This window comes from Callospermophilus lateralis, chromosome 4 (assembly GCF_048772815.1).
Source record: "Callospermophilus lateralis isolate mCalLat2 chromosome 4, mCalLat2.hap1, whole genome shotgun sequence".
NCBI classification, from domain to species: domain Eukaryota; kingdom Metazoa; phylum Chordata; class Mammalia; order Rodentia; family Sciuridae; genus Callospermophilus; species Callospermophilus lateralis.
The window spans coordinates 72,032,214-72,059,181 of record NC_135308.1 but is presented as its reverse complement, the minus strand read 5'-3'; the positions used below and the strand labels follow the sequence as shown (position 1 = coordinate 72,059,181).

The 26,968-nt window shown below is 36.7% G+C and overlaps 1 protein-coding gene across 1 annotated transcript in view; it reads left to right on the top strand.

Moving 5' to 3' along the window:
* LOC143398295 (uncharacterized) overlaps window positions 1–26,968 on the top strand; it is a 326,595-nt gene that overhangs the window by 283,032 nt on the left and 16,595 nt on the right. The window contains 2 exon segments of the mRNA XM_077109254.1: window positions 723–1,031; window positions 1,123–1,440. Of these exon segments, the coding sequence (XP_076965369.1) occupies window positions 723–1,031; window positions 1,123–1,440 (627 nt within the window).

The window sequence follows — 26,968 nt, the reverse complement described above, 5'->3', positions numbered from 1 at the left end:
GGTCTCACTGAGTTGCTTAACACCTCTCCATTGCTGAGGCTGTCTTTGAACTTGTAATCCTCCTACCTCAGCCTCCCAAGCCACTGGGGTTACAGGCATGTGCCACCCTGCCCAACTGATCCTACTTCTAAATTCTCTTTCTTTCTTCTGATATAAAGAACCCAGGTTATCTTAGTCACAATAAACTACTCTCCATCTCTGTCTCACACTATTTAGTGGGTTCTTTTGTCATCTCATAAATTGTCATTTTTTGATACATAGTGATTTTTTTCATTCTTTAACAAATGTTAACTTAATTGGAATTATTGCCTGTGAACTGAAAGTTTCTGAGGATAAAATAGTGAAAAATTAATCCTAGTATTTTTCTACACTGAGTTCAAATTCAGGGGATAGATTAGAGCTTATTAAATAGGAAGTAGGCTGACACAGACATACAGACAAACACAGTTAGATATATTTTAATATATATAAAAGAAAATACCTAAACACAATATTTTTTTTTAATTTACTGGAGTCAGCCATTTAGAACTAACCTTATAAAATTTCTCCTCCTAATGTTGTCTTCAGACACTTGCTCATGGAATTCCCATTCTGACACCAACTATTGAATCCATTCTCCACATCCCATTCCTGGGATAAGAAAAGTTTTACATCTTTCCTGTGACATGTAGCTCCCAATTCCAACCCTAGACACTCATTGTACTGGTTATTTTCTTCCACAGGATTTGTGCGTTTGGATGGAGGAGGTGGACCTTGCTCTGGGCGAGTGGAGGTGAATTTTGGAGGAGGATGGACTCCAGTATCTGATGGGAATTTCACATTACCCACTGCCCAGGTCATCTGTGCAGAGCTGGGGTGTGGCAAGGCAGCATCTTTTCTCTTGGACCTTCCCCTCAGAGAGGCCAGTGATCAGCTCTGGACTGAAGAGTTCCAGTGTAAGGGATGGGAGCCTGAGCTCTGGTTCTGCCCCAGAGTGCCCTGTCCTGCAGGCAGCTGCCCCCACAGGGGGGCTGTGCAAGTCGTCTGCTCAGGTGAGACCCACAGCAGGACTTTAAACTTTTTGCACACTCTGTTGTGGTAACAAATATTAGATGTTACTGAAATCCTGTCTTCTCCTGTCAGAGTATGCAGAAGTCAGGCTCATGAAAAATGGCAGCTCTCAGTGTGAGGGTCAAGTGGAGATGAAGACCTCTGGAGGCTGGAGAACACTCTGTGCCTCCCACTGGAATATGGCCAATGCCAATGTTGTCTGCCGTCAGCTGGGCTGTGGAGTCGCCATCTCCACCCCAAAGGGAGCATACTTTGTGGAAGGAGGAGATGAGATCTGGAGAGACCAATTCCACTGCTCAGGGTCTGAGTCCTTCCTGTGGAATTGCCCTGTGACTGCCCTGGGTGTTCCTGCCTGTTCCCATGGAAACACAGCCTCTGTGGTCTGCTCAGGTAAGAGAGGTCAGGGCTGGCTGGTACTCGGTTATCTCCTTGAGTGACATGTCTCTAAGAGCAGACAGCATGGAGAGAAGATTAGGAAAATGAGAGACTCCTTGGTAAAAAATGGTTCTTCTCAATAATCATTCATCTTTCAGACCCTGTCAAAGGTTATTCAGAGAAATTTTTTATTAACCAAGGTTTATTATTACCTATATAGCTTAAGCATACAGAAAAACAGTGTAAGATAAGGAACATCCAAATACATTCTTCAAAGTATCCTCAAATTTTAATCTTTTGCTACGATATTTGCTTCAGACTTTTTTATTATATATTTTATTTGTTCTTATTAGGTATACATGACAGTAACTATACATCATAGTATAATATATTTTGATATATTATACATATATGGAGTTTAAATTCTCATTCTTCTGGTTGTACATGATGTATAGTTACACCAGTCATGTAATCATTTACGCACATAGGATATTAGTGTATGATTCATTCTACTATCATTTTTATCCCTTCACCCTCTCCCCTCTCTTCATTCCCCTCTGTCTAATCCAAAGTACATCTATTCTACCCTAGCCCCCTACCCATTATTGTGAATTAGCATCTGCATATCATAGAAAACATTTGGTCTTTGGTGTTTGGGGATTGGATTATTTCACTTACATGATAGTCTCCATTTCAATCCATTTACTGGCAAAAGCCATAATCTCATTCTTCTTTATGGCTAAGTAATATTCCAATGTGCATATATAATATATTTTAATTATCCATTCATCTGTTGAAGGGTACCTAGGTTGGTTCCATAGCTTAGCTATTGTAAATTGAGCTGCTACATTGATGTGCCACACAATTATAGCATGCTGGTTTAAGTCCTTTGAGTATATGCCAAGAAATGGGATAACAGTCAAATAGTGGTTCCATTCCAAGTTTTCTGAGGCATCTCCATACCACTTTCCATAATGGTTGCATCCATTTGTAGTCCCACCACAATGTATGAGTATACCTTTTTCCCCACATCCTCACCAACATTTATTGTTACTTGTATTGTTGATAATTGCCATTCCACCTGGAGTGAGAGGAAATCTTAGTGTAGTTTTAATTTGCATTTTTCAAACTACTAGAAATGTTAAATATTTTTTCATATATTTGTTGATCAATCATATTTCTTCTTCTGTGAAGTGCTTGTTAGTTCCTTTGCCCATTTACTAATGGGGTTATTTGTGTTGTTTTTTGTTATTGTTGTTGTTTGTGGTGTTGAGGTTTTTGAGTTATTCATATATCCTGGAGATTACAGCTCCATCTGAGATGCAGGTGGCAAAGATTTTCTCCCATTCTGAAGGCTCTATCTTCATATTCTTGATTGTTTCCTTTGCTGTGAAGAAGCTTTTTAGTTTGATTTGGTCTCATTTGTTGATTCTTGATTTCACTTCTTGCACTTTATGAGTCTTCTTAAGGAAGTCAGCTCCTAAGCCAACATGACACATATTTGGGCCTACTTTTTATTCTATTAGGTACAGGGTCTCTGGTCTAATGCCTAAGTCTTTGATTCACTTTGAGTTGAGTTTTATGCAGAGTCAGAAAAAGGGGTTACATTTCATTTTGCTACATTTGGATTTCCAGTTTTCCCAGCATCATTTGTCGAAGAGGCTATCTTTTCTCCAATGTATGTTTTTGGCACATTTGTCTAATATGAGATAACTATATTTATGTGGGTTTGTCTCTGTGTCTTCTGTTGTGTACAATTGGTCTTCATGTCAGTTTTGTTGCCAATACAATGCCGTTCTTGTTACTATTGCTCTGTAATATAATTTAAGATCTGGTATTGTGATGCCCTCTGCTAAGGATTGCTTTGGTTATTCTGGGTATCTTATTTTTCCAAATGAATTTTGTGATTGCTTTTTCTAATTCTATGAGAATAGCATTGGAATTTTAATAGTAATAGCATTAAATCTGTACTGCACTATTGAGAGAGTACAGTCATTTGACAATGTTAATTCTGCTTTCCAAGGACATGGGAGATCTTTCCATATTCTAAGATCCTCTTTAATTTCTTTTGTTTGTGTTATGTGGGTTTCATTGTAAAGGACTTTCACCTCTTTTGATAAATTAATTCCCAAATATTTTAATTTTTTTAGTCTGTTGTCAATAGGGTAGATTTCCTATTTCTTTCAGTGGTTTCATCATTGATTTATAAGAATGTGTTTAAATTATGGGTATTAATTTTATAACTTGCTACTTATTAGTTCTAAAAGTTTTCTGGTGAAATTTTGGGGTCTTCTAAATATAGGATCATGTAGTCAGCAAATAGAGATAGTTTGATTTATTCTAATTGCTCCAGTTATAATTTCAAGTAGAACAGAGGCTGGGATTGTGGCTCAGTGGTAGAGTGCTCACCTAGCAACAGGCGCAACCCAGGTTCGATTCTCAGCACCATATAAAAATAAAGGCATTGTGTTGTGTCCATCTACAAAAAAAAAAAGATTCCCTCCCCCCCCCCTCTAAATAAAAAGAGTTTCAAGTAGAACAAACTGGTGAACAAGGGCTTCCATGACTTGTTCCAGTTTTTCAAGGGAATACTTTCAGTTTTTCTGCATTTTTATGATGTTGGCCTTAGATTTAACATACATAGCTTTTACAATGTTGAAGTATGTTCCTACTATCCCTAGTTTTTTAGGGGTTTGAACATGAAGGCATGCTGTATTTTGTCAAATGCTTTTTCTGTTTCTTTTGAGATGATCATATAATTCTTTTCTTTAAGTCTATTTTTGTGATGAATTACATTTATTGCATAAACTTGCACCCCTGGGATGAACCCCATTTGACCATCATTCACTATCTTTTTAATGTTTTTGTTTGAAATTTGCCAGAATTTTATTGAGAATTTTTGCATCTATATTCATGAGGGATATTGGTCTGAAGTTTTCTTTTCTTTTGTGTCTTCGTCTGATTTTGGTATCAGGGTAACAGTAGCAGCATAGAATGAATTTGGAAGGTTCCCTCCTTTTGTATTTCATGTAATAATTTGAGGAGTATTGGTGTTAATTCTTCTTTGAAAGTCTTGTAGAACTGAGCTGAGAATTCATCTGGTCCTGGTCTTTTCTTAGTTAGTAGGCTTTTGATGGCATCTTCTATTTCTTTGGGGGGAGGTTACAGGAGATTTAACTCAGGGACCACTGAGCCATATCCCCGACCCCAATTTTTATTTTATTTGAGACAGGGTCTCACTGAGTTGCTTAGCTGTTGCTGAGGCTGGATTTGAACTCATGATCCTCCATCCTCAGCCTCCTGAGCTGCTGGGATTACAGGTGTGTCCCATAGCACCTAGCATCTCTTCTATTTTTATTGCTTAAAATTCATCTGTTCAAATTGTGTAAGTCCTCCTGATTTAGCTTGGGTAGATTATATGCCTCTAAAAATTTGTTGATGTCATCAAGATTTTCTATTTTATTGGTATGTAAATTTTCAAAATAGTTTCTGATTATTGTTTGTATTTCAGTAGTGTCTACTGTGATATTTCCTTTTCATCCAAATATTAGTAATTTGAGTTTTCTCTCTTTGTCTTAGTTGGAGTAGCTAAGGACATCAATTTTATTGATTTTTTTTCAAAGAACCAACTTTTGTTGATTCTTCGAGTTGTTTATTTTGTTTCAATCGCTTTAGTTCCAGCTCTAATTTTAATTTTTTTCTATCTTCTACTGTGTTGGCCTTGATTTGTTCTTCTTTTTCTAAGCTTTGAGATGTAATGTGAGGTTATTTATTTGTTTACTTTCTATTCTTTCAGTGAATGAGATCAATGCAATGAACATTCCTCTTATCACTGCCTTTGTAGTGTCTCAGAGATTTTGATATGTTGTAGCACTATTTTCATTTACCCCTAAGTATTTTTTTGTTCCATAATTAGTCTCCAGGTATTAGAGTAGCTTCTATTTTTTTATTTTATTACTTATTTCTAATTTAATTCCTTTATGATCTGATAGAATACGAGGCATTATCTCTATTTTTTTATTTGCTAAGAGTTACATTGTGGCCTGAAATATAGTCTATTTTACAGAAGGATCCATGTGCTGCTGAAAAGAAAGTGTATTCAGTCCTTGATGGATAAATATATGTAATATATAAATATATAAATAAATGTACCTTAAGTCTAAATTATAAAATGTATTCAGAAGTTCTATAGTTTCTTTTTACAGTTTTTGTTTGATAGATCTATCCAGTATTAACAGACGTGTGTTAAAAGTCACCCAGTATTATTGTGGTGTGGTCTATTTGATTCTTTTTTTTTAATCTTACTCCTTTTTTTATTGGTTGTTCAAAACATTACAAAGCTCATGATATATCATCTTTCATACATTTGACTCAATTGGGTTATGAACTCCCATTTTTACCCCAAATACAAATTGCAGAATCACATCGGTTACACATCCACGTTTTTACATATTGGCATATTAGTGACTGTTGTATTCTGCTACCTTTCCTATCCCCTACTATCCCCCCTCCCCTCCCCTCCCATCTTCCCTCTCTACCTCATCTGCTGTTGTTCAATTCTCTGCCTTGTTTCTCCCCCATTCCCCTCACAACCTCTTATATGTAATTTTGTGTAACATTGAGGGTCTCCTACCATTTCCATATGCTTTCCCTTCTCTCTCCCTTTCTCTCCCCCCACTCGTCTTTGTTTAATGTTAATCTTTTCCTCAAGCTCTTCCTCCCTGTTCTATTCTTAGTTGCTGTCTTTATATCAAAGAAGACATTTGGCATTTTTTTAAGGATTGGCTAGCTTCACTTAGCATAATCTGCTCTAATGCCATCCATTTCCCTGCAAATTCTATGATTTTGTCATTTTTTAGTGCTGCATAATACTCCATTGTGTATAGATGCCACATTTTTTTTATCCATTCATCTATTGAAGGGCATCTAGGTTGGTTCCACAGTCTAGCTATTGTGAATTGTGCCACTATGATCATTGATGTGGCAGTATTCCTATAGTACACTCTTTTAAGATCCTCAGGGAATAGTCCGAGAAGGGCAATAGCTGGGTCAAATGGTGGATCCATTCCCAGCTTTCCCAGGAATCTCCATACTGCTTTCCAAATTGGCCTCACCAATTTGCAGTCCCACCAGCAGTGTACAAGTGTACCCTTTTCCCACATCCTCGCCTACACTTATTATTGTTTGACTTCATAATGGCTGCCAATCTTACTGGAGTGAGATAGTATCTTAGGGTGGTTTTGATTTGCATTTCTCTGACTACTAGAGATGGTGAGCATTTTTTCATGTACTTGTTGATTGGTTGTATGTCCTCCTCTGTGAAGTGTCTGTTCAGGTCCTTGGCCCATTTGTTGATTGGGTTATTTGTTATCATATTGTTTAATTTTTTGAGTTCTTTGTATATTCTGGATATTAGGGCTCTATCTGAAGTGTGAGGGGTAAAAATTTGTTCCCAGGATGTAGGCTCTCTATTTACCTCACTTATTGTTTCTCTTGCTGAGAAAAAACTTTTTAGTTTAAGTAAGTTCCATTTGTTGATTCTTGTTATTAACTGTTGGGCTATGGGCATCCTATTAAGGAATTTGAAGCCTGACCCCACAGTATGTAGATCTTAGCCAACTTTTTCTTCTATCAGATGCAGTGTCTCTGATTTGATATCTAGCTCCTTGATCCATTTTGAGTTAACTTTTGTGCATGGCGAGAGGAGGGGATTCAGTTTCATTTTGTTGCATATGGATTTCCAATTTTCCCAGCACCATTTGTTAAAGATGCTATCCTTCCTCCATTGCATGCTTTTAGCCCCTTTATCAAATATAAGAAAGTTGTAATTTTGTGGATTGGTCTCTGTGTCCTCTATTCTGTACCATTGGTCCACCTGCCTGTTTTGGTACCAGTACCATGCTGGTTTTGTTACTATTGCTTTGTAGTACAGTTTGAAATCTGGTATCGCTACACCTCCTGATTCACACTTCCTGCTTAGAATTGCTTTTGCTATTCTGGGTCTTTTGTTTTTCCATGTGAATTTCATGATTGCTTTATCTATTTCTACAAGAAATGCCATTGGGATTTTGTTTGGCATCGCATTAAACCTGTAGAGAACTTTGGGTAATATCGCCATTTTGATGATGTTAGTTCTGCCTATCCATGAACAGGGTACATTTTTATATCTTCTAAGATCTTCTTCTATCTCTCTCTTTAGGGTTCTGTAGTTTTCATTGTATAAATCTTTCACCTCTTTTGTTAGGTTGATTCCCAAGTATCTTATTTTCTTTGAGAATATTGTGAATGGAGTGGTTTTCCTCATTTCCATTTCAGAAGTTTTGTTGCTGATATCCAGGAATGCCTTTGATTTATGCATGTTGATTTTATATCCTGCCACTTTGCTGAATTCATTTATTAACTCTAGCAGTTTCTTTGTAGTCTGTTAAATATATTATCATGTCATCTGCATATAGCGATGATTTAAGTTCTTCTTTTCCTATTTTTATGCCTTTAATTTCTTTTGTCTGTCTAATTGCTCTGGCTAGTATTTCAAGAACTAAATTGAATAGAAGTGGTGATAGAGGACATCCCTGTCTTGTTCCAGATTTTAGAGGGAATGCCTTCAGTTTTTCTCCATTTAGGATGATGCTAGCCTGAGGTTTAGCATATATAGCTTTTACAATGTAGAGGTAAGTTTCTGTTATCCCTAGTTTTTCTAGTGTTTTGAACATAAAGGGATGCTGTACTTTGTCGAATGCTTTTTCTGCATCTATCGAGATGATCATATGGTTCTTATCTTTAAGTCTATTGATGTGGTGAATAGCATTTATTGATTTCCGTATATTGAACCAGCCTTGCATCCCAGGGATGAATCCTACTTGATCATGGTGCACAATTTTTTTGATATGCTTTTGTATTTGATTAGCCAGGATTTTATTGAGAATTTTTGCATCTATGTTCATTAGAGATATTGGTCTGTAGTTTTCTTTCTTTGAAGTGTCTTTGTCTGGTTTCGGGATCAGGGTGATGTTGGCCTCATAGAATGAATTTGGAAGAGCTCCTTCTTTTTCTATTTCTTGAAATAGTTTGAAAAGTATTGGTATTAATTCTTCTTTGAAGGTTTTGCAAAACTCTGTTGTATACCCATCCGGTCCAGGGCTCTTTTTGGTTGGTAGTCTTTTGATGGCTTCTTCTATTTCTTCCTTTGTTATTGGTCTGTTTAAATTGTGTGTGTCTTCCTGACTCAATCTGGGCAGATCGTATGACTTAAGAAATTTATGGATATCTTCACTATCTTCTATTTTATTGGAATATAGAGTTTCAAAATACTTTCTAATTATCTTCTGTATTTCTATAGTGTCTGTTGTGATATTGCCTTTTTCATCCCGTATGTTAGTAATTTGAGTTCTCTCTCTCCTTCTCTTCATTAGCATGGCTAAGGGCCTGTCTATCTTATTTATTTTTTCAAAGAAGCAACTTTTAGTTTTATCAGTTTTTTCAATGGGTTTTTTTGTTTTCAATTTCGTTGATTTCTGCTCTAATTTTAATTATTTCTTGTCTTCTATTACATTTGCTATTGTTTTGCTCTTCCTTTTCTAGGTTTTTGAGGTGTAGTGTGAGTTCATTTATTTGTTGGTTTTTTCTTTTTTTGAGGAAAGAACTCCAAGAAATGAATTTCCATCTTAAAACTGCTTTCATTCTGTCCCATAGATTCCAGTAAGTTGTGTCTGTATTGTCATTTGTCTCTAAGAATTTTTTTATCTCCTCCTTTATGTCTTCTGTAACCCATTGATCATTCAGTAACATATTGTTCATTTTCCATGTGATGTAGGATTTTTCCTTCCTTCTTTTATCATTGATTTCCAGTTTCATTCCATTATGATCAGATATAGTGCATGGTATTATCTCCATGCCTTTATATTTACTAAGAGTTGCCCTATGGCATAATATATGGTCTATCTTTGAGTAGGATCCATGTGCTGCTGAGAAGAACATATATCCACTTGATGATGATTGATATATTCTATATATGTCAGTTAAATCTAGATTATTGATTGTGCTATTGAGTTCTATAGTTTTTTTATTCAGCTTTTGTCTAGAGGATCTGTCTAATGGCGAGAGTGGTGTGTTGAAGTCACCCATAATTATTGTGTTGTAGTCTATTTGACTCTTGAACGTGAGGAGAGTTTGTTATATGAACGTTGTAGCACCATTGTTTGGTGCATACAAATTGATAATTGTTAGGTCTTGTTCGTGGATGGTTCCTTTTAACAGTATATAGTGTCCTTCTTTATCCCTTTTGATTAACTTAGGTTTGAAGTTGATTTTATTCAATATGAGTATGGCCACTCCTGCTTGCTTCTGAGGGCCATGTGAGTGGTATGATTTTTCCCAACCTTTTATCTTCAGCCTGTGTATGTCTTTTCCTGTCATATGAGTCTCCTGAAGGCAGCATATTGTTGGATTTGTTTTTTTGATCCAGGTTACTAGCCTATGTCTCTTGATTGGTGAGTTTAGGCCATTAACATTTAAGGTTACAATTGAAATATGATTTGTACTTCCAGTCATGTTTATTTGTTTATTTATTTTAGTTTGGCTAGTTTTTAATTTTTGGTTATTTTCCTCTCCCTTTACTGAGATACTTCCCGCTGTTAGTTTTGGGCACTATTTTTCAATTCCTCTTCTTGTAGTATTTTGCTCAAAATGCTTTGCAGTGCTGGTTTTCTGGCTTCGAATTCTTTTAGCTTTTATTTATCGTGAAAGACTTTAATTTCATTGTCAAATCTGAAGCTTAATTTTGCTGGATACAGTATTCTTGGTTGGAATCCATTATTTTCCAGGATTTTCTCGCTTTCAAAGTCTGTGATGAAAAATCAGTCATTAACCTAGTTGGTTTACCCCTGAATGTAATCTGCCTCCTTTCTCTCGTAGCTTTTAATATTCTCTCCTTGTTCTGTATGTTGGCTATCTTTATAATTATATGTCTTGGAGTTGGTCTATTACAGTTTTGAATGTTTGGGGTCCTGTAGGCTTCCAGGATTTGGCAATCCATTCCATCTTTCATCTCTGGGAAGTTTTCTAGAATTATTTCATTTAATATGTTGTCCATTCCTTTGGTTTGAATCTCTATGCCTTCTCCTATCCTGATGACTCTCAAATTTGGTTTTTTTATGACATCCCATATCTCTTGAATAGATTGCTCGTGGGATTTAAGCATCTTTTCTGTGTTGACTATATTCTTTTCAAGTTGATAAACTTTGTCTTCATCATTTGATGTTCTGGCTTCTACTTGATCTAGTCTATTTGTAATATTCTCATTTGAGTTTTTAATTTGGTTTATAGTTTCCTGCATTTCTAGTATTACTGTTTGATTTTTTTTTAAGATCTCTATCTCCTGGTAAAGCTTGTTCTTTGCCATTTGAATTTGTTTGTTTAATTCATCTTCAAAATATACTTTTATTGCTTGGACTTGCTGTCTCATGTCTTCTCTAATATTCCTTTCCATCTGAGTTAGGTATGCCTTGAGTTCTTTCCCTATCTATGTTTATGATGCTTCTAGGTCCTCCTGTAGATTTAAGTTGTTCTACATTGTTTGTACTCCTTTTTTCCCTTGTTTTTTAATGATGTTCACGTTACTTTCCAGCTCTATTTGATTGCTGTGTTTCTGCTCTCTTCTACAGATTTGTTTTGGTTTTGTATATCTCTGTTGTCTCTCTTTTGTGTTGGTAGACTATGCCTGCTTCCACTGGTAAGGAATTCCTACGGCCGGCCGAGCTCCAGTGACATCACCTCTCTGCTATGGCGGGCCCCAGGCTCCTTGCCAGGGTGTCCGAGAGGGGGGTGGGACTGGACTGTCTCTGGTTGGTTTCAGCTCCCGGTCACCAGCCGCCCAGTCCCACGGGCAGCCAGCGGGCAATCTGTCGCAGGCAGGCGGGCAGTCTCCAGCTGCCCAGTCGCACAGGCAGCAGGCGGGCGATTGGTCGCCGGCAGGCGTGCAGTCTTCAGCCGCCCAGTCGCACGGGCAGCAGGCCGGCTGTCGCTGGTGGGCTGGCGATCTCTAGCCACCCAGTCACGAGGCCAGTCGCCAGCAGGCGGGCGGTCTCCAGCCACCCAGTCGCGCGGGCAGCCGGCGGGCTATCGGTCGCCGGGGGGGCCTGCGGTCTCCAGCCGCCCAGTCACAGGGGCAACTGACCGGCTGTTGCTGGTGGGCGGGAGATCTCTAGCTGCCCAGTCGCGTGGTCGGTCGCTGGCGGGCAGGCGGTCTCCAGCCGCCTAGTCACGCGGGCATTGGGTGGGCTGTCGCAGGCGGGTGGGCGATCTCTAGCCACCCAGTCGTGTGGTTGGTCGCCGGCAGGCAGGCGGTCTCCAGCCGCCCAGTTGCGCGGGCAGCCGCGGGCGATCGGTCGCCGGGGGGCGTGTGGTCTCCAGCCGCCCAGTCGCGAGGGCCTGGCCTCTAGTCCCCTGGTTTCTCCTGCTAGTCCAGATTTCCCCTGAGTGATGCCTCTCTGCAGTTCAAACTGTACTCTGGGCCTGCCATTTGTTGGGTGTGGAGGGTGGCTATTGGGAACCCCGGCACTCTATGGTTTTGATTTTTTCCGCTTGCCCCTCCCCCAGCGCTGGCTAGACAGGTTTTGTTTTTGCCGCTGATGGGAGGGGGAGTTGAAGGTCAGGTGTCTCTAGTTTTCCCTGCGTCTTTATGCAGGCTTGCTCTGATAATCCCTCCCCCGGAAAGCCTAGGAGAGATTTTATGCGAATTCCCCGCTGAATGGGAGATGAGCTGAGTAACACACACCTGTTTTATTGTTGCAATCTGTCGGAGAGTGGCGGTGGTTACTTCAGCTCTCCAAGATGGTGGCCGCTGGTTTACTTGGTGGAGTTTCTGTTGTGGTGGGTAGAACTGTACCACTTCCTTCCCCGTCTGAATACCCGAACTCAGCCCAGGGCTCAGTGAGGGCTCAGCCGGCAGGATTCCACAGAATCTGCAGCAACATTTCTCCTTGCTTGCTGGTCGCTTCTCGGCGGCACCCTGCCGTCTGTAGCCGCCGGGCAGGCCGCAAGGATCAGTCAGCCCGGATCTCCGGTTGCACAGTTGGCTCATGTTTGAGACTCAATTACCGGACCTCAGTGCTGGAAATCCTTCTTCTAGGTTTCGGTGCACCCCCATTTTGCTGTAAGTTCCTAACAAGATAGTTTTTTGTCGTTCTAACTCGTTATTCACCTGCGCAGTGGCGCGGTAGACGGGGTGTGATGCACTCTACTCGTGGCCATCTTCTGTATCTTACTCCTTTTCTGTCTATTTGATTCTTGAAATTGAGAATGGGTTTGCTTGATTATTTAGATGCTCCATATTTTGGGGCATAAATATTTATGATTGGTATGCCTTGCTGACGTATCATTTCCTTAAGCAGTATGAAATTGCCTTCTTTGTCCCTTATGATTAACTTTGGCTTGAAGTCCACTTTATCTGATATGAGGATAAAAACCCCTGCTTGTTTAGATTATCTAAGAGAGTGATATTTTTTCCCCATTCTTTCTCCTCTGTCTGTAAATGTCTTTGCCTATGAGGTGTACCCTATCTAAAGCTTCTTCACTCCTCCCATGCTCCTCTCCCACATCCCCATTATGGAATCAGAATATTTGGGAGTCTTTTTTAATCCAATCTGCCAGTCTATATCTTTCTGTCAATGTGTCTAGGCTATTTACCCTCAAAGTTTTTATTACCAGTCATTTTGATTTATTTCTTTTTTAATTTATGTATTTATTTTTTTTAAAGAGAGAGAGAGAAAGAGAGAGAGAGAGAGAGAGAGAGAGAGAGAATTTTATTTATTTATTTATTTATTTTAGTTTTTCAGCAGACACAACATCTTTGTTTGTATGTGGTGCTGAGGATTGAACCTGGGCTGCACACATGCCAGGCGAGCACGCTATCACTTGAGCCACATCAAGCAAATAAATAAATAAATAAATAAACAACAACAACAAACAATCAGTGAATAGAAGCCTACAGAATTAGAACAAATTTTTATCACATGCACATCAGGTAGAGCACTAATCTCCAGGACATATAAAGCACTCAAAAATCTTAACACCAAAACATGAAATAACCCAATCAATAAATGGGCCAAGGAACTAAATAGACATTTCTCAGAAGGTGAGATGCAATCAATTAAAAAATGTATGAAAAAATGTTCAAAATCTCTAGCAATTAGAGAAATGTAAATCAAAACTACTTTAAGATTTCATCTCATTCCAGTCAGAATGGCAGCTATTAAGAATATAAATAACAATTTGTGTTGGCGAGGATGTGGGGGAAAAGACACATTAATAATACATTGCTGGTGGGACTGCAACTTGGTGCAACCACTCTGGAAAACACTATGGAGAATCCTTGAAAAACTTGGAATGGAACCACTATTTGACCCAACTATCCCACTCCTTGGTTTATACCCAAAGGACTTTAAAACAGCATATTATAGTGACACAGCCACATCAATGTTTATAGCAGCACAATTCATAATAACTAAATTGTGGAGCCACCCTTTATGCCCTTCAGTAGATAAATAGATAAAGAAAATGTGGTATATATACATAATGAAATACTACTCAGCATTAAAAGTGAATAAAATCATGGTATTTGCAGGCAAGTGGATGGAGTTGAAGAGAATATTATGCTAAATGAAGTAAGTCAATCCTCCAAAAACCCAATGACCAATGTTTTCTTTCATATGAGAATTCTGGTTCATAATGGGGATGGGGGAGTATGGGAGAAATTTAAATAGGGTAGAGGGTAAGCACAGAAATGGAGAAAGCGTGGGGATGCCATTTTTGTTACTATTGCTCTGTAGTATAGTTTAAGGTCTGGTATAGTGATGCCACCCACTTCACTCTTCTTGTTAAGGACTGCTTTAGCTATTCTGGGTCTTTTATTTTTCCAGATAAATTTCATAATTGCTTTTTCTATTTGTATAAAGAATGTCATTAGGAATTTTATTGGAATTACATTAAATCTGTTGTTACTATGGTTATTTTGACAATATGAATTCTACCTAAGAACAAAGGAGGTTTTTCCATTTTTTAAGGCCTTCTTTAATTTCTTTCTTTAGCATTCTGTAGTTTTCATTGTAGAAGTATTTCACCTCTTTCATTAAGTTGATTCTCAATTTTTTTGAGGCTATTGTAAGTTTGGTAGTTTTCCTAGTTTCTCTTTTAGAGGATTTGTCACTGATGTACAGAAATGCTTTTGATTTATGGGCTTTGATTTTATACTGTGCTACTTTGCTAAATTCATTTATTAGTTCTAGAAGTTTTCTGGTGGAATTTTTTGGATCATCTAGGTACAGAATCACATCATTGGCAAGTACTAATAGTTTGAATTCTTCTTTTCCTATCCATATCCCTTTAATTTCTTTCATCTAATTGCTGTGGCTAGAGTTTCAAGACTTATGTTAAATAGAAGTGGTGAAAGAGAGCATCCCTGTCTTGTTTTCGTTTTTAGAGGGGATGATTTCAATTTTTCTCCATTTAGAATGATGATAGCCTAGGCCTTAGCATAGATAGCTTTTAAAATGCTGAAATATGTTCCTGTTATCCCTAGTTTCTCTAGTGTTTTGAGCATTAGGGGTGCTGCATTTTGTTGAATGCTTTTTCTGCATCAATTGAGATGATCATATGATTCTTATCTTTACGTCTATTGATGTGATAGATTACATTTATTGATTTCCATTTATTGAACCAACCTTGCATCCCTGGGATAAATCCCACTTGATCATGGTGCTCTATCTTCTTGATATGTTTTTGTATTTGATTTGCCAGAATTTTATTGAGAATTTTTGCATATATGTTCATTAGAGATATTGGTCTGAATTTTTCTTTCTTTGATGTGTCTTTGTCTGGTTTTGGAATCAGGATGATATTGGTCTCATAGAATGAGTTTGGAAGTATTCCCTCTTTTTCTATTTCATAAAATAATTTGAGGAGTGTCGGCATTAGTTCTTCTTTGAAGGTCTTGTAGAACTCAACTGTGTATCCATCTGGTTCTGGGCTTTTCGTGATTGGTGCAGTTCTGATGGCATCTTCTATTTCATTTCTTGAAATTGCATATACTTGTGTATATACAACTTGCATATATGGTCTCTTACATCCTGATTAAGTTTGGGAAAATCATATGACTCTAAAAATTTGTCAATGCCTTCAATATTTTTATTTTATTGGAAATTTTCAAAATAATTTCTAATTATCTTCTCTAGTGTTTGTCATGATATTTCCTTTTTTCTTTTTTAATATTTATTTTTTTAGTAGTTGAACACAATACCTTTATTTTATTTACTTATTTTTATGTGGTGCTGAGGATCAAACCCAGGGTCTCACATGTGCAAGGTGAGTGCTCTACCACTGAGCCACAATCCCAGGCCCCATGATATTTTCTTTTTCACCATAAATATTAGTAATTTGAGTTTCCACTCTCCTTATATTCATTAACGTGGCTAAGATTTTATCAATTTTATTTACTTTTCCAAACAACCAACTTTTTGCTTTGTCAATTTTTTGAATTGTTTCTTTTGTTTCAATGTCATTGATTTCAGCTCTGATTTTAATTATTTCCTGTCTTCTGCTTTTGGTGTTGATTTGTTCTTCTTTTTCTAGGCTTTGAGATGTAATGTTATATCATTTTTATTGACTTTTTCTTCTTTGAAGGAATGAATTCCATGCAATGAACTTTCCTCTTAGTACTACCTTCATAGTGTCCCAGAGATTTCAATATGTTGTGTCAGTGCTCTCATTTACCTCTAAGAATTTTTTAATCTCCTCTTTGATGTATTTTGCAACCCATTGTTCATTCAATAGCATATTAGTCTCCAGGTGTTGAAGTAGCTTCTATTTTTTATTTTATCATTTATTTCTAATTTAATTCCCTTATGATCTGACAGAATGCATAGTAGTATCTCTATTTTATTTTTGTATTTGCTGAGTGTTGCCTTATGGCATAATATATGGTCTATTTACAGAAGGATCCATGTGCTGCTGAGAAGAAAGTGTATTTGCTCATTGATGGATGAAATATTCTATATATGTCTGTTAAGTCTAAGTTGTTGAATGTATTATTGAGTTTGATAGTTTCTTTGTTCAGCTATTGTTTGGAAGATCTATCCAGTCTTGAAAGAAGTGTGTTAAAATAACCCAGAATTATTGTGTTGTGGTTTATTTAACTCTTGAACTTGAGAAGTGTTTGTTTAATGGATGTAGATGCTCCATTTTGGGGGGCATATATATTTATAATTGTTATGTCTGTTGATGTATGATTTCCTTAAGCAGTATGAAATGTCCTCTTTGTCCCTTTTGATTAACTTTGGCTTGACATCTACTTGACATCTACTTGATGTCTACGTTTATTTAATATGAGGATGGAAACCCCTGCTTCTTTCTGCAGACTATGTAAATTGTATGTTTTTGTCCAACCTTTCATCTTCAGTCTGTGAATGTCTTTTCCTATAAGATGAGTCTCTTGAATGCAGCATATTGTTGGGTCTTTCTTTTTTTAATCCAGTCTGCCAGTCTATGTCTTTTGATTGGTGAGATTAGGTCATTAACATTTAGGGTTATTATTGAGATTTGATTTGTTTTCCTGGTCATTTTTGTTTATTTTTGGTATTTAACTTGACTTGCTTTCTCCTTTGATTGGTTTTACAGTTAATGTAACACCTCCCTTTGTAGATTTTCATTGTTGTCATTGCCTCCTCATGGAATATTTTCCCAAGAACATTCTGTAGTGCAGGCTTTCTAGTTGTAAATTCTTTTAACTTTTGTTTATCATGGAAGATTTTCATTTCATCATCAAATATAAAGCTTAATTTTCTGAATATAAGATTTTTGGTTGGTATCTGTTTTTTTTCCAGAGCATGGCATGTGTTGTTCCATCATCTTCTAACTTTCAGGGTCTAGGTGGAAAAATCTACAGATATCCTAGTTGGTTTCCCCCTATATGTAATCTTATTCCTTTCTCTTGTGACTCTTAAAATTCTCTCCTTGTTCTTTATTCTAAGTATTTCTCCTTATTCTGTGTGCCTTGGTGTGGATCTGTTGTGATTTCATACATTTGGTGCCTTGTAAGCCTCTTTTATTTGATTTTCCAATTTATTCTTCATGTTTGGAAAATTTTCTGATATTATTTCATTGAGTAGATTGTTCATTCATTTGGTTTGGAAATCTATGCCTTCCGCTATCCCAATAATTCTTAAATTTGATCTTTTTATGTTATCCCATTATTCTTGAATTTTCTGCTCAGGGTTTCTTACTATCTTCACTGTGTGGTCAACTTTGTTTTCAAGATTATATACTTTGTCTTCATTGCCTGAGGTTCTGTATTCCAAGTGATCTAATCTTTTGGTGGTGCTTTATATTGAGTTTTTAATTTGGTTTATTGTTTCTTTCATTTCAAGGATTTCTGTTTGTTGTTTGTTTTTTTTTTTCAAAATTGCTATCTCCTTATTGAAGTAATCTTTTGCTTCCTGTATTTGCTTATGCAGCTCTTTATCAAAATGATCTTTTGCCGCCTGTATTTGCTGTTCTATATCACAGAACATTTTAACTATGTATATCCTGAATTCCTTCTCTGTCATTTATTCTCTTGTGCTGGCCATGGATTCTAATAATGTAGTATCTTGGTTTATTTGGGGCACTTTCTTCCCTTGTTTTTTTTTTTTTTTCCATGTTGTTCGTGTGTCTCCCCTTCTAGCACTGTGGATCCAGGCATTACAATTTTTACCCTATAGGCTTATAGTGTCCCTGGAGTATTCCAATACCTCTCCTTTAAGGGGGAGAACAATATTAACAGATCCCAATATAAACAATATACAACCTTAAACCAAATAGCTGCTATTAAGATGCTTTCAGTTTTGTCAAAATGTACAGAAATAGTGGGTTCAATTATTATCTACAATATAAAGTGTAGGTTTACAAAAAGGGTCTACAGTGTCTGATGGTGGGCAAAGAACCAGGTGTGAGGAGTAGGATAAGATGCTGATAGGGTAGGAGATGATGATATAGAGTTATTATACCTTAGAAAGCATGAAGGAGGAATCTAAAGAAATTGGTTAGTAACAGAAGAGAGAGAAAATGATTTGGGGGAGACAAGTACATGACAAGACTAAATAGAGTACATAAAACAAGCAAACAGAAATATTAAGAAAAATTTAAAAATGTAAAAATAGGACATAATAGACTATGCAACACAATTGTAATATACTATTCAGACATCCCAGTCCTCAGTAGCCTAATTCATGAAAAGTACTTGGTTCCACAAATGTTACAGGTGTGAGGGCAGAAGAGGAGAGAGGAAGAGGGGGAAAAATCTCAAAGGAAGATAGATACAAGGATTGTTTTTGTTGGAGAGCAGTATCTTTCCTGCTTCCCTTCTCATCCAATAAGTAGAATTGTCTTTTGTTTGGTATCTCCACCTTCAGGATGGTGAAGGTTATTAAGGTAGGAGGGCTGGTCTTGTGACTTGAGCTCCTAGATGTGGGGTATAGCACTTGATGATCACCAATGGGAGGCTGCATTCAAAGGATGTCCTTGGGGGCTTGCTCATGTGATGTGGGTGCCTGGTCTTATCTTATTATAACTCCTGTAAACCTCACAATTCCTGGTCCTAAGTTAGTCTCTAAATTCTATCTCACTCACCCCCACCCTTTCTACTTCCCAATCAGGAACATTTCTCTGCAGGTCTTGTAGGCTGGGCTCTAGGGGCTGTGCACCTGTCACAGAGAACTGTTTTGTATTGCACAGTTCAAAAGCAGGTTTTGTGAGCTAGGGTTCAGCTGCATAGCCACAAGCACTGTGCCAGGTTAGAAGCTGCTGGGGAGTTGAGGGATTGGGGGACTAAAGATACCTTGATATTGCTTCTAAGTCCCAGCCACTGTTCCAAGCTGAGGGTTGTCCCAACTAAAGATAGTCATGAAGGTGTCCCAAGATTGAGGTGGCTGCTTTCAGTGATAGGATGTTGGATGCAGTGGGGCCGGGTGATAGCAGTGGGTGGGGTGTTTGGAGATGCAGCTCTGTGGCATGCATGTGTTGTGGCTGATGGCTGTTCCCAGGTGCAGGCTTCCACATGTAGTGGACTATGGCAATAGTTGCAGTATCCCAAGATGGAGGCAACCGGGGGAGACCCGTGTTGGTACTTGGGGTCTACCAGGAGTGACAGCTGGAGTTCCTGCACATGGCCAGTGGCCGGGTGTCCTGCTTGGGAGTGGCAGCCAGGAGTCCTGCATGGGTGCTGATGACAGTGGTCCTGCTTGGGCACCCAGAGGTCATGTGTGGGCAAGTGTCAAGGGGTTTTATACTGATGCTGAGGCCTGGAGACCTATGTGGGAGCAGCTGTTATGGAAGGGGTTCTCTAATCACTTGCAGAGAGACAGCATTACCACCACTTGAATCCCAGGTCACGGAGTGACACAGAATGCAACCTCCTTCTAGCCTGCCATCTTGTATCTCTATTTCAGATTTTTAATTTGAATTTGTTTATCATTTTATTGATCATTCCTTTAGTGTGGTGACTCCCTTTGTTGGTTTTCACTTTTATTTTTTATTTCTTCTTCAAGGAATATTTTGTTGACAGTGGTCTGTAATGCAGGATTTATAGTTGTGAATTTTTAAGTTGTTTTAAACCATAGAAGGTTTCTATTTCATCTTAAAATCTGAAGCTTAATTTTGCTTATGTATTATTATTGACTGACATCCATTTTCTTTCAGAGCTTGGCATATAATATTCCAAGACTTCCTGTATTTGAGGGTCTGGGTTGAGAGATCAGCTGAGATCCAAATTGGTTTCCCTCTAAATGTAACCTGACATTTTTCTCTACCAGCCTTTAAAATTCTATCTTTATTCTGTCTGTTAAACATTTTCATTTTAATGTGCCTTGGTGTGGGTCTGTTGTAGTTCTGTATGTTTGGGGTCCTGTAATCCTCCTGTATTTGATTTTCCATTTCATTCTTTCAATTTGGGAAGCTTTCTGGTATTATTAAATTTCAAAGATTCTGCATGCCTTTATATCTCTGTGTCTTTATCTATCCCAATAAATCTTAAATTTGGACTTTTCCTGTTATTCCACATTTCTTAGAAGTTTTGTTCATAGTCTCTTTACAACCTTTCTCCATGATCAACTTTATTTTCATGATTACATGTTTTGTCTTTATTGCATGAAACTGTCTTCCAAGTGGTCTCATCTGTTGGTCATGTTTTCCATTGGATTTTTAAATTTAGTTTATTGATCCCTTCATTTTGAGATTTTTCTGCTTGATTTATTTTCAGAATCAATCTCTTTATTGAAGTGATCTTTCACCTCCTGAATTTCTTGTCTGTTTTTACTCCTTACATCATCCTTTGCTTCACAGATCAGTTTAACTATGTACATTCTAAACTCCTTCCCTGACATTTTTTTCACTGTGGTGTCAATGTATTTAATATAATATTAGAGCATCTTTATTTGTTTTGGGTTCTTTGTTCCCTTAATTTTTTATGTTGTTTATATGTCTACCCATCCAGCAGTGTGTATCTGAAGCAGTACAGTTTACACCATGTAGACTTCTAGTGTCCCTGAAGGTTTTCAATACCTTACCATTAAAGGGGAGACAAATAATAACAGCAACCAATGCAAATAATATACAACTTTAAACCAAATAACTCCTACTAAGACATCTACAGTTTTTTCACAATAAACAGAAATATGTTCAGCTATTGCCTACATTAAAAATGATTTCAAATGGTAAGTAAAGAAAGAACAGAAGTTGTGTAGGATGTGATGATTATAAGGATGGAGGAGAGATGATGGAAGTAATAAATTAAAGGAAGAATGAAAGAGGGAATAATGGAGGTTGGCTGTTAGGAGAAAAGAGAGAAAGATAATCAGGGTAAACAGATAAATGAGAGAAAATTATATATATATATATATATATATATATATATATATATAGTAAAATTTTTTAAAAAAATTGAAAAAGAAAAAATGAAAGAAATCAAGACAAAACTAAAATGTACTAATCAGACATCCTAGTCCTCTATAAACAAATGGATGAGAAATAATTAGTTTCAAAAATGGTAGAAATGTAAGAGAAAAAAAAGAAAAAGAAAAAAATCCTGATAAAAGGTTGAACAATTGTTTCCATTGGAGTTCAAAAGATTCTTGGCTTCCCTTCTCAGCAGTTAAGAGGAGTTGTCTGGAATATGATGCTTGCCTCAGGTGAGGTTGCTAGGGTGAGAGAGTTAATTCTGGAACACCTGAAGGTGGAACACCTGAAGGTGGGGTTTAGGCTTGTATGCTCCAGTATCTTTGCTGAATGCCAATTGATCTGGAGATTTTAAATCACCACACCTCCAGTGCCAAGTAATTCCCAGTGGTGTGCACATCCCTCCAGTCACTGTGACCTCCTCTCCTGCATAGAAGCCTGCACCCCAGAAATCTCCTTTGGGTTCCACTCATATAATGTAGGAGCCAGTTCTTAGCCCCCTCATTTTACCTGCAGACCCCATGATTTCTGGCTTATGATTTCATTTTCAAACAATCTCTCTCATCCCTGCACTATCAAATTCTCAGTCTGCCAGTCCTGCATTCTTGCTAGATTGGAGGAGGAAGCCTGGTGGGTTTCCACAACTAGTATTCCCCAATATAAACATCTCTCCATTCTTGAGTTTCTCCTGGTTACTTAGGCATGCTCTCTGTCATGCAGCATGGGTTTGCCTGGCTTGTTTTTTAAGCCAGACTCAGTCTTCCAGAATTCAGCTCCCTCAGCTGCCAGTCCCTGCACTAAAGCTGCAAAATAGTTTCTTCTGCTGTCATCCACATGCCACTTCTGAGAGAGAAAATGCAATTTCTTTCCTGTATAAGGTTATTGTTCAGAGTCCCTGACTATTTAGTTGGGCAGAATGTTGATCTCTAAACATTCTGTACCCTGATATGCCTGAGTCCTCCTGATAATGGAGGTTCATTTAATTCCCTTATTGCTTTACTTCATTTGTGGCAGTACATGCTGATTCGTGCCTCCAGCCAATACCATGGCTGGAGAGCTGGGTATTTCTTCTTTATTTTATTATATTTGATCTCCTGAGTCCCTGATCTATTTTGAGTGTCCAGTATTAAATTCCAGTAAAGCCTCCCCTAATAAAAAATTACAGTAAAGCCTCCCTCAATAAATATTTCATTTGCCCACCTTGCTGAAAATCTGCCTGTCTGCTTTCTTGATTTCATGCCATGGAGTGGCCAGGGAAGCAACCGCTCTATTCTGCCATCATCCTAGTATCCTCTCAGAGGAATATTTTTAAGTAAGCATTATTATTTATTGAAATTTATAGAGAACAATGTATATAAATGAATTCTGGCTCCATTCTGCACTTCAACTGGATCATCAAAGAATATTAGCAGCTCCCAGAAATGGTGTGCACATCCCTCCAATAACTATGACCTCCTCTCCTGAAAGAATACCACTCTAACTTCTGCTGCCAAAATAAATTCTTGTCAGGTATTGACCTTATGTAAAATCATACAGTATGTTCTCTTTTTGTGTCTATTTGGACACAACATAATTCTTAAAATTAACCCATGATGTTATTTGTAGCTGAGTTTCATTTAATTTTGCTGCTGTAGAGTTTTTTGCCAAATGACCACGTGACAATGTACTGATTCTTTCAACTCATGTGGAGATTTGACACTTCATAAATTCCCAAATAATGATCCTACAAACTACCATGATATCTTTTGGTGCACATATGTTTGTACTAGGTTTTTAACCCTTGTTCTTTTACTTTCACTCTCCTAACATGGTATTCTTTCAGGGGTAAAATACTCATTCTTAATGAAGCACAACTTACAAACTGTTCCTGTAAAAATATTCTTGTCCTTTTAAAATAGAACTTTTCTACCATATAATCAGAAAAAAATAATCTACAAAAACATCTTATACATGTTTAATTACTTTTCTTTTACATATATATGAAATCTTTCTGGGATTGGTATTGTATTATGCTGTGTGTTGTTTGAAAAATAGTTTAACATTATTCCTCTGGACATCCAGGTAATACAGAATGTTTACTGAAAAGGTCACAGTACAGTAGCCATTACTACTTGGAAATAAACAGCATGCAGATATTTCTTAATCTTGTTCTACACTCTGTTCTGTTCCATTATGTCATTTTCTAACCTTGCAGCTATGCTTACCTGCTTAATTATTATAAGGTTATATTATGTATGAGTAAATTTCCCTAAAGATTAAAGTAACTGCTCTTATTGTGTTGTTTTCTTGCCTAATGTGTTGATCATACTTGATCTTATGCACTTCACATAAATTTTAGAAACATTTTGATATATTTAACACAAAAAATATGATGACATTTAGATTGATATTGGCTTTGGCCTATACATAAATGTGTAGATAATTGACTTAAAAGATATATCTCTAATATCTCTGAGATTTATACATAACTTTTACTAGGTGTACTCTTAGGTATTTTATGTTTTTAATGCTGTTAGTGTTTCTCTTAGGAAATGTCCTAGGAATGAATTCCCTTTGTTTTCTGTTTTATTTTTTATTTGCTCTTTTTAGATATACATGGCAGTTGAGTATATTTGGACATATTTATGCAAATATGGAGTATATCTTATTCTAATTGGGGTCCTAGTATTGTGGTTAGAGATGATGTGGAGGCTCATTATGAGGTATTCTTATATGTACATAAGAAAATTGTGTCCAATTCATTCCACTGTCTTTCTTATTCCTAGTACATTTGGGGGTTTTATGAGTTGGTTTTTCTTATTTCTTTCATTCATTTTTTTCTTTTCTTTTTTTTTACAATTTGAGAATTCTGAAAAAGCTAGGATAGTATAAAAGTTCCAGGTAACCTTGACCCAGATTCCACAATGCTACTATTTTCCTATATTCTCCCCTCCTTCTGCCACATGTGTCCTGGTACATTCATTTATCCATGAATATATAAAATCTTTCTGAATGACTAGTTAAGAGTAGATGGATAATATGATGTTCCTCTTTACTCCTAAAATACATTCAAGAATTTCTTACATGACCACAGTATAGTAGCCAAATACCATAGACTTATTATAATAATATTGTGTAATTCATTAGCCTTGATCATATTTTTATCATTTTTTCTAAATATGATATTCATAGCAAAAAGGATACAGTAATGTGCTGCATTTAAGTTCTCATATTTATATAATCTTTTTATTATGAAACTCTTAGAATTTTTCTTTGCTTTTTATAACAACATTTTTAATACAAGTCAATAATTTTATAGAAAGTCCCCATTTTGAGCTGTGGCAATAAGCAAAATGGTTAAGTACTAAAGTATATTTAAATTGATATCTGAGATTCCTCTACATAAGTGAAAATTGCCTTTGACTTTTTTACAAAGTAGAAATTGAAACTATATATGTCAGAAAAATTAGTCACAGAACACAAGTCTTCCTGAACTTTTTGCACATGAATTTTTGGTATTGCAAAGAGCTAGTGCTATAAGAATTATCTACAGCCTGTAGCAATCACCACTCTCCGTTTAGGTGAACTCACTTGGCTTTCATATATGATACAGAACATGGAGTACTTGTTTTTCTGTGTCTGGGATATTTAACATAGCATGATATCCTCCAATGCCATCCATTTTGCTGCAAATGACAGTACTCCATTCTTCCTAATGGCTATGATACCACAATTTCTTTTTTTTTCCTTAGTAGAGACATTTTACTGGAGTATGATGAATAAATTTATTACAGAAATAAAATGTATATTTCTAAAGAAAGATGAAGAATGCTTTGCAACAAGCACTCACCATTTTATATCTTGAATTATGACCAGTTAAGGATCTTATTTTTATTTTATTTTATTTTGTGTGTGTGTGTGTGTGTGTGTGTGTGTGTGTCCTGGTACATTTATTTATTTATTTATTTGCATTACAATTTTTAATACACCATTATATCATAATTTATCATATCTCTGATTATATATAAGGTATGTTGACACCAAATTCGCATGTTCATACATGTATTTTGAATAGTGATGAGGGTCTCCTTCCACCATCTATGTTATTCCCCTTCTCCCTCCTTCTCCCTCCCACCCCTATTCCCTATCTAGAGGTAATCTTCCTCCCTTGCTCTCCCTCTCAACCCCATTTTGAGTCACCCTCCTCATATCAGAGAAGACATTCGGCATTTTTTTGGGGGGGATTGGCTAACTTCACTTAGCATAATCTTCTCTAATGCCATCCATTTCCCTGCAAATGCCATGATCTTATTCTTTTTTATTGCTGAGAAATATTCCATTGTGTAAATGCCACAATTTCTTAATGAATTTATCTTTCAAAGGCACCTGGGTTGATTCCATATCTTAGGTATGGTGAATAGTGCCACAATGAACATGTGAATGTAGATTACTCTATTTCACAATAAGTATAATGGTCCTGGCTGCTATTGCTGCATGATACATTCTCCAAATAAATAGATAAACAAGTAAATAAAATAGCAACACAAATGAAAAACACATTTTATTTTTCTCATGATTCCTGACTCATAAATTTGGGAAAGGCTCTTGGCAGTCACCTCTGCAATCTGTCATAATGTTGCACTTGAATGTCATCTGGAGCTGAGGTCACTTGAAAGCTTGACCAACCTGGGAATCAAGGATAGTTCATTCACATGGCTAGCAGCTTGAAGTTTACCTGGGGCTGCTGACAGAACCACGTGCAAATACTCTCTTGCACATGATATTCTCGATTCAGTAGATTTCCCATAAAGCAAACATCCTAAAGAGAAGGAGGCATGAATGTCTAAGCTACATTCCTAAGTCAAGCCATGTTCATGCGGACTTCACCACATTCTATTGCTTATAGTCATCATGGTCAGCTCAGATTCAAAGGTAAGAGTAATGGACTCCTAAGTTCAATGAATAGAGCATCATAAATTTTGTGAATATTTTTTAAAACTAAATGTGTACTGAATATCTGATTTGGTGTATTTTATAAGTAATACTTTTAGCACTAACAATAGTGGTCTTAAATACCTAAAACTTATAGACTACATAGTCACCATGTCGTTCAAGTCCCTATTTATATTTTCTATCCTTGTCTTTCTGTGCTTTATTCTGTGGAGTTTATGTCCTTGTATTTGGCTATATTTATTCTGTGATAATCTACTGTTTTTAAACTCATCTTCTGGGTTCTAGTTTTTAGGTGTTGATTTTTTAACTCTTGATTTTTTTAGATTTTTGTGATTATTTCTCTGCTGCCAAAATGCACATCATTTAATCATTATTAAATTACCTATAAAGAAAGACCAATACTAATTATATAAAAATATTTCCCATTTTTTCTCCTTTTTCCTCTTTGTTCTGTATCTAAACTCTATTTTATGTGGTATTTTTGATCAACATTGAATTTGAAAAACTGAACAAAACTTTTAGAAAGAATTTTATTTTGCCTCTTTCAAGTACTTTATTTAAAGTAGAACACTTTACACAAAAACAATTGAAGTTTTGAGAAACTGGGCACCATCCCTATTACAAAATTTTT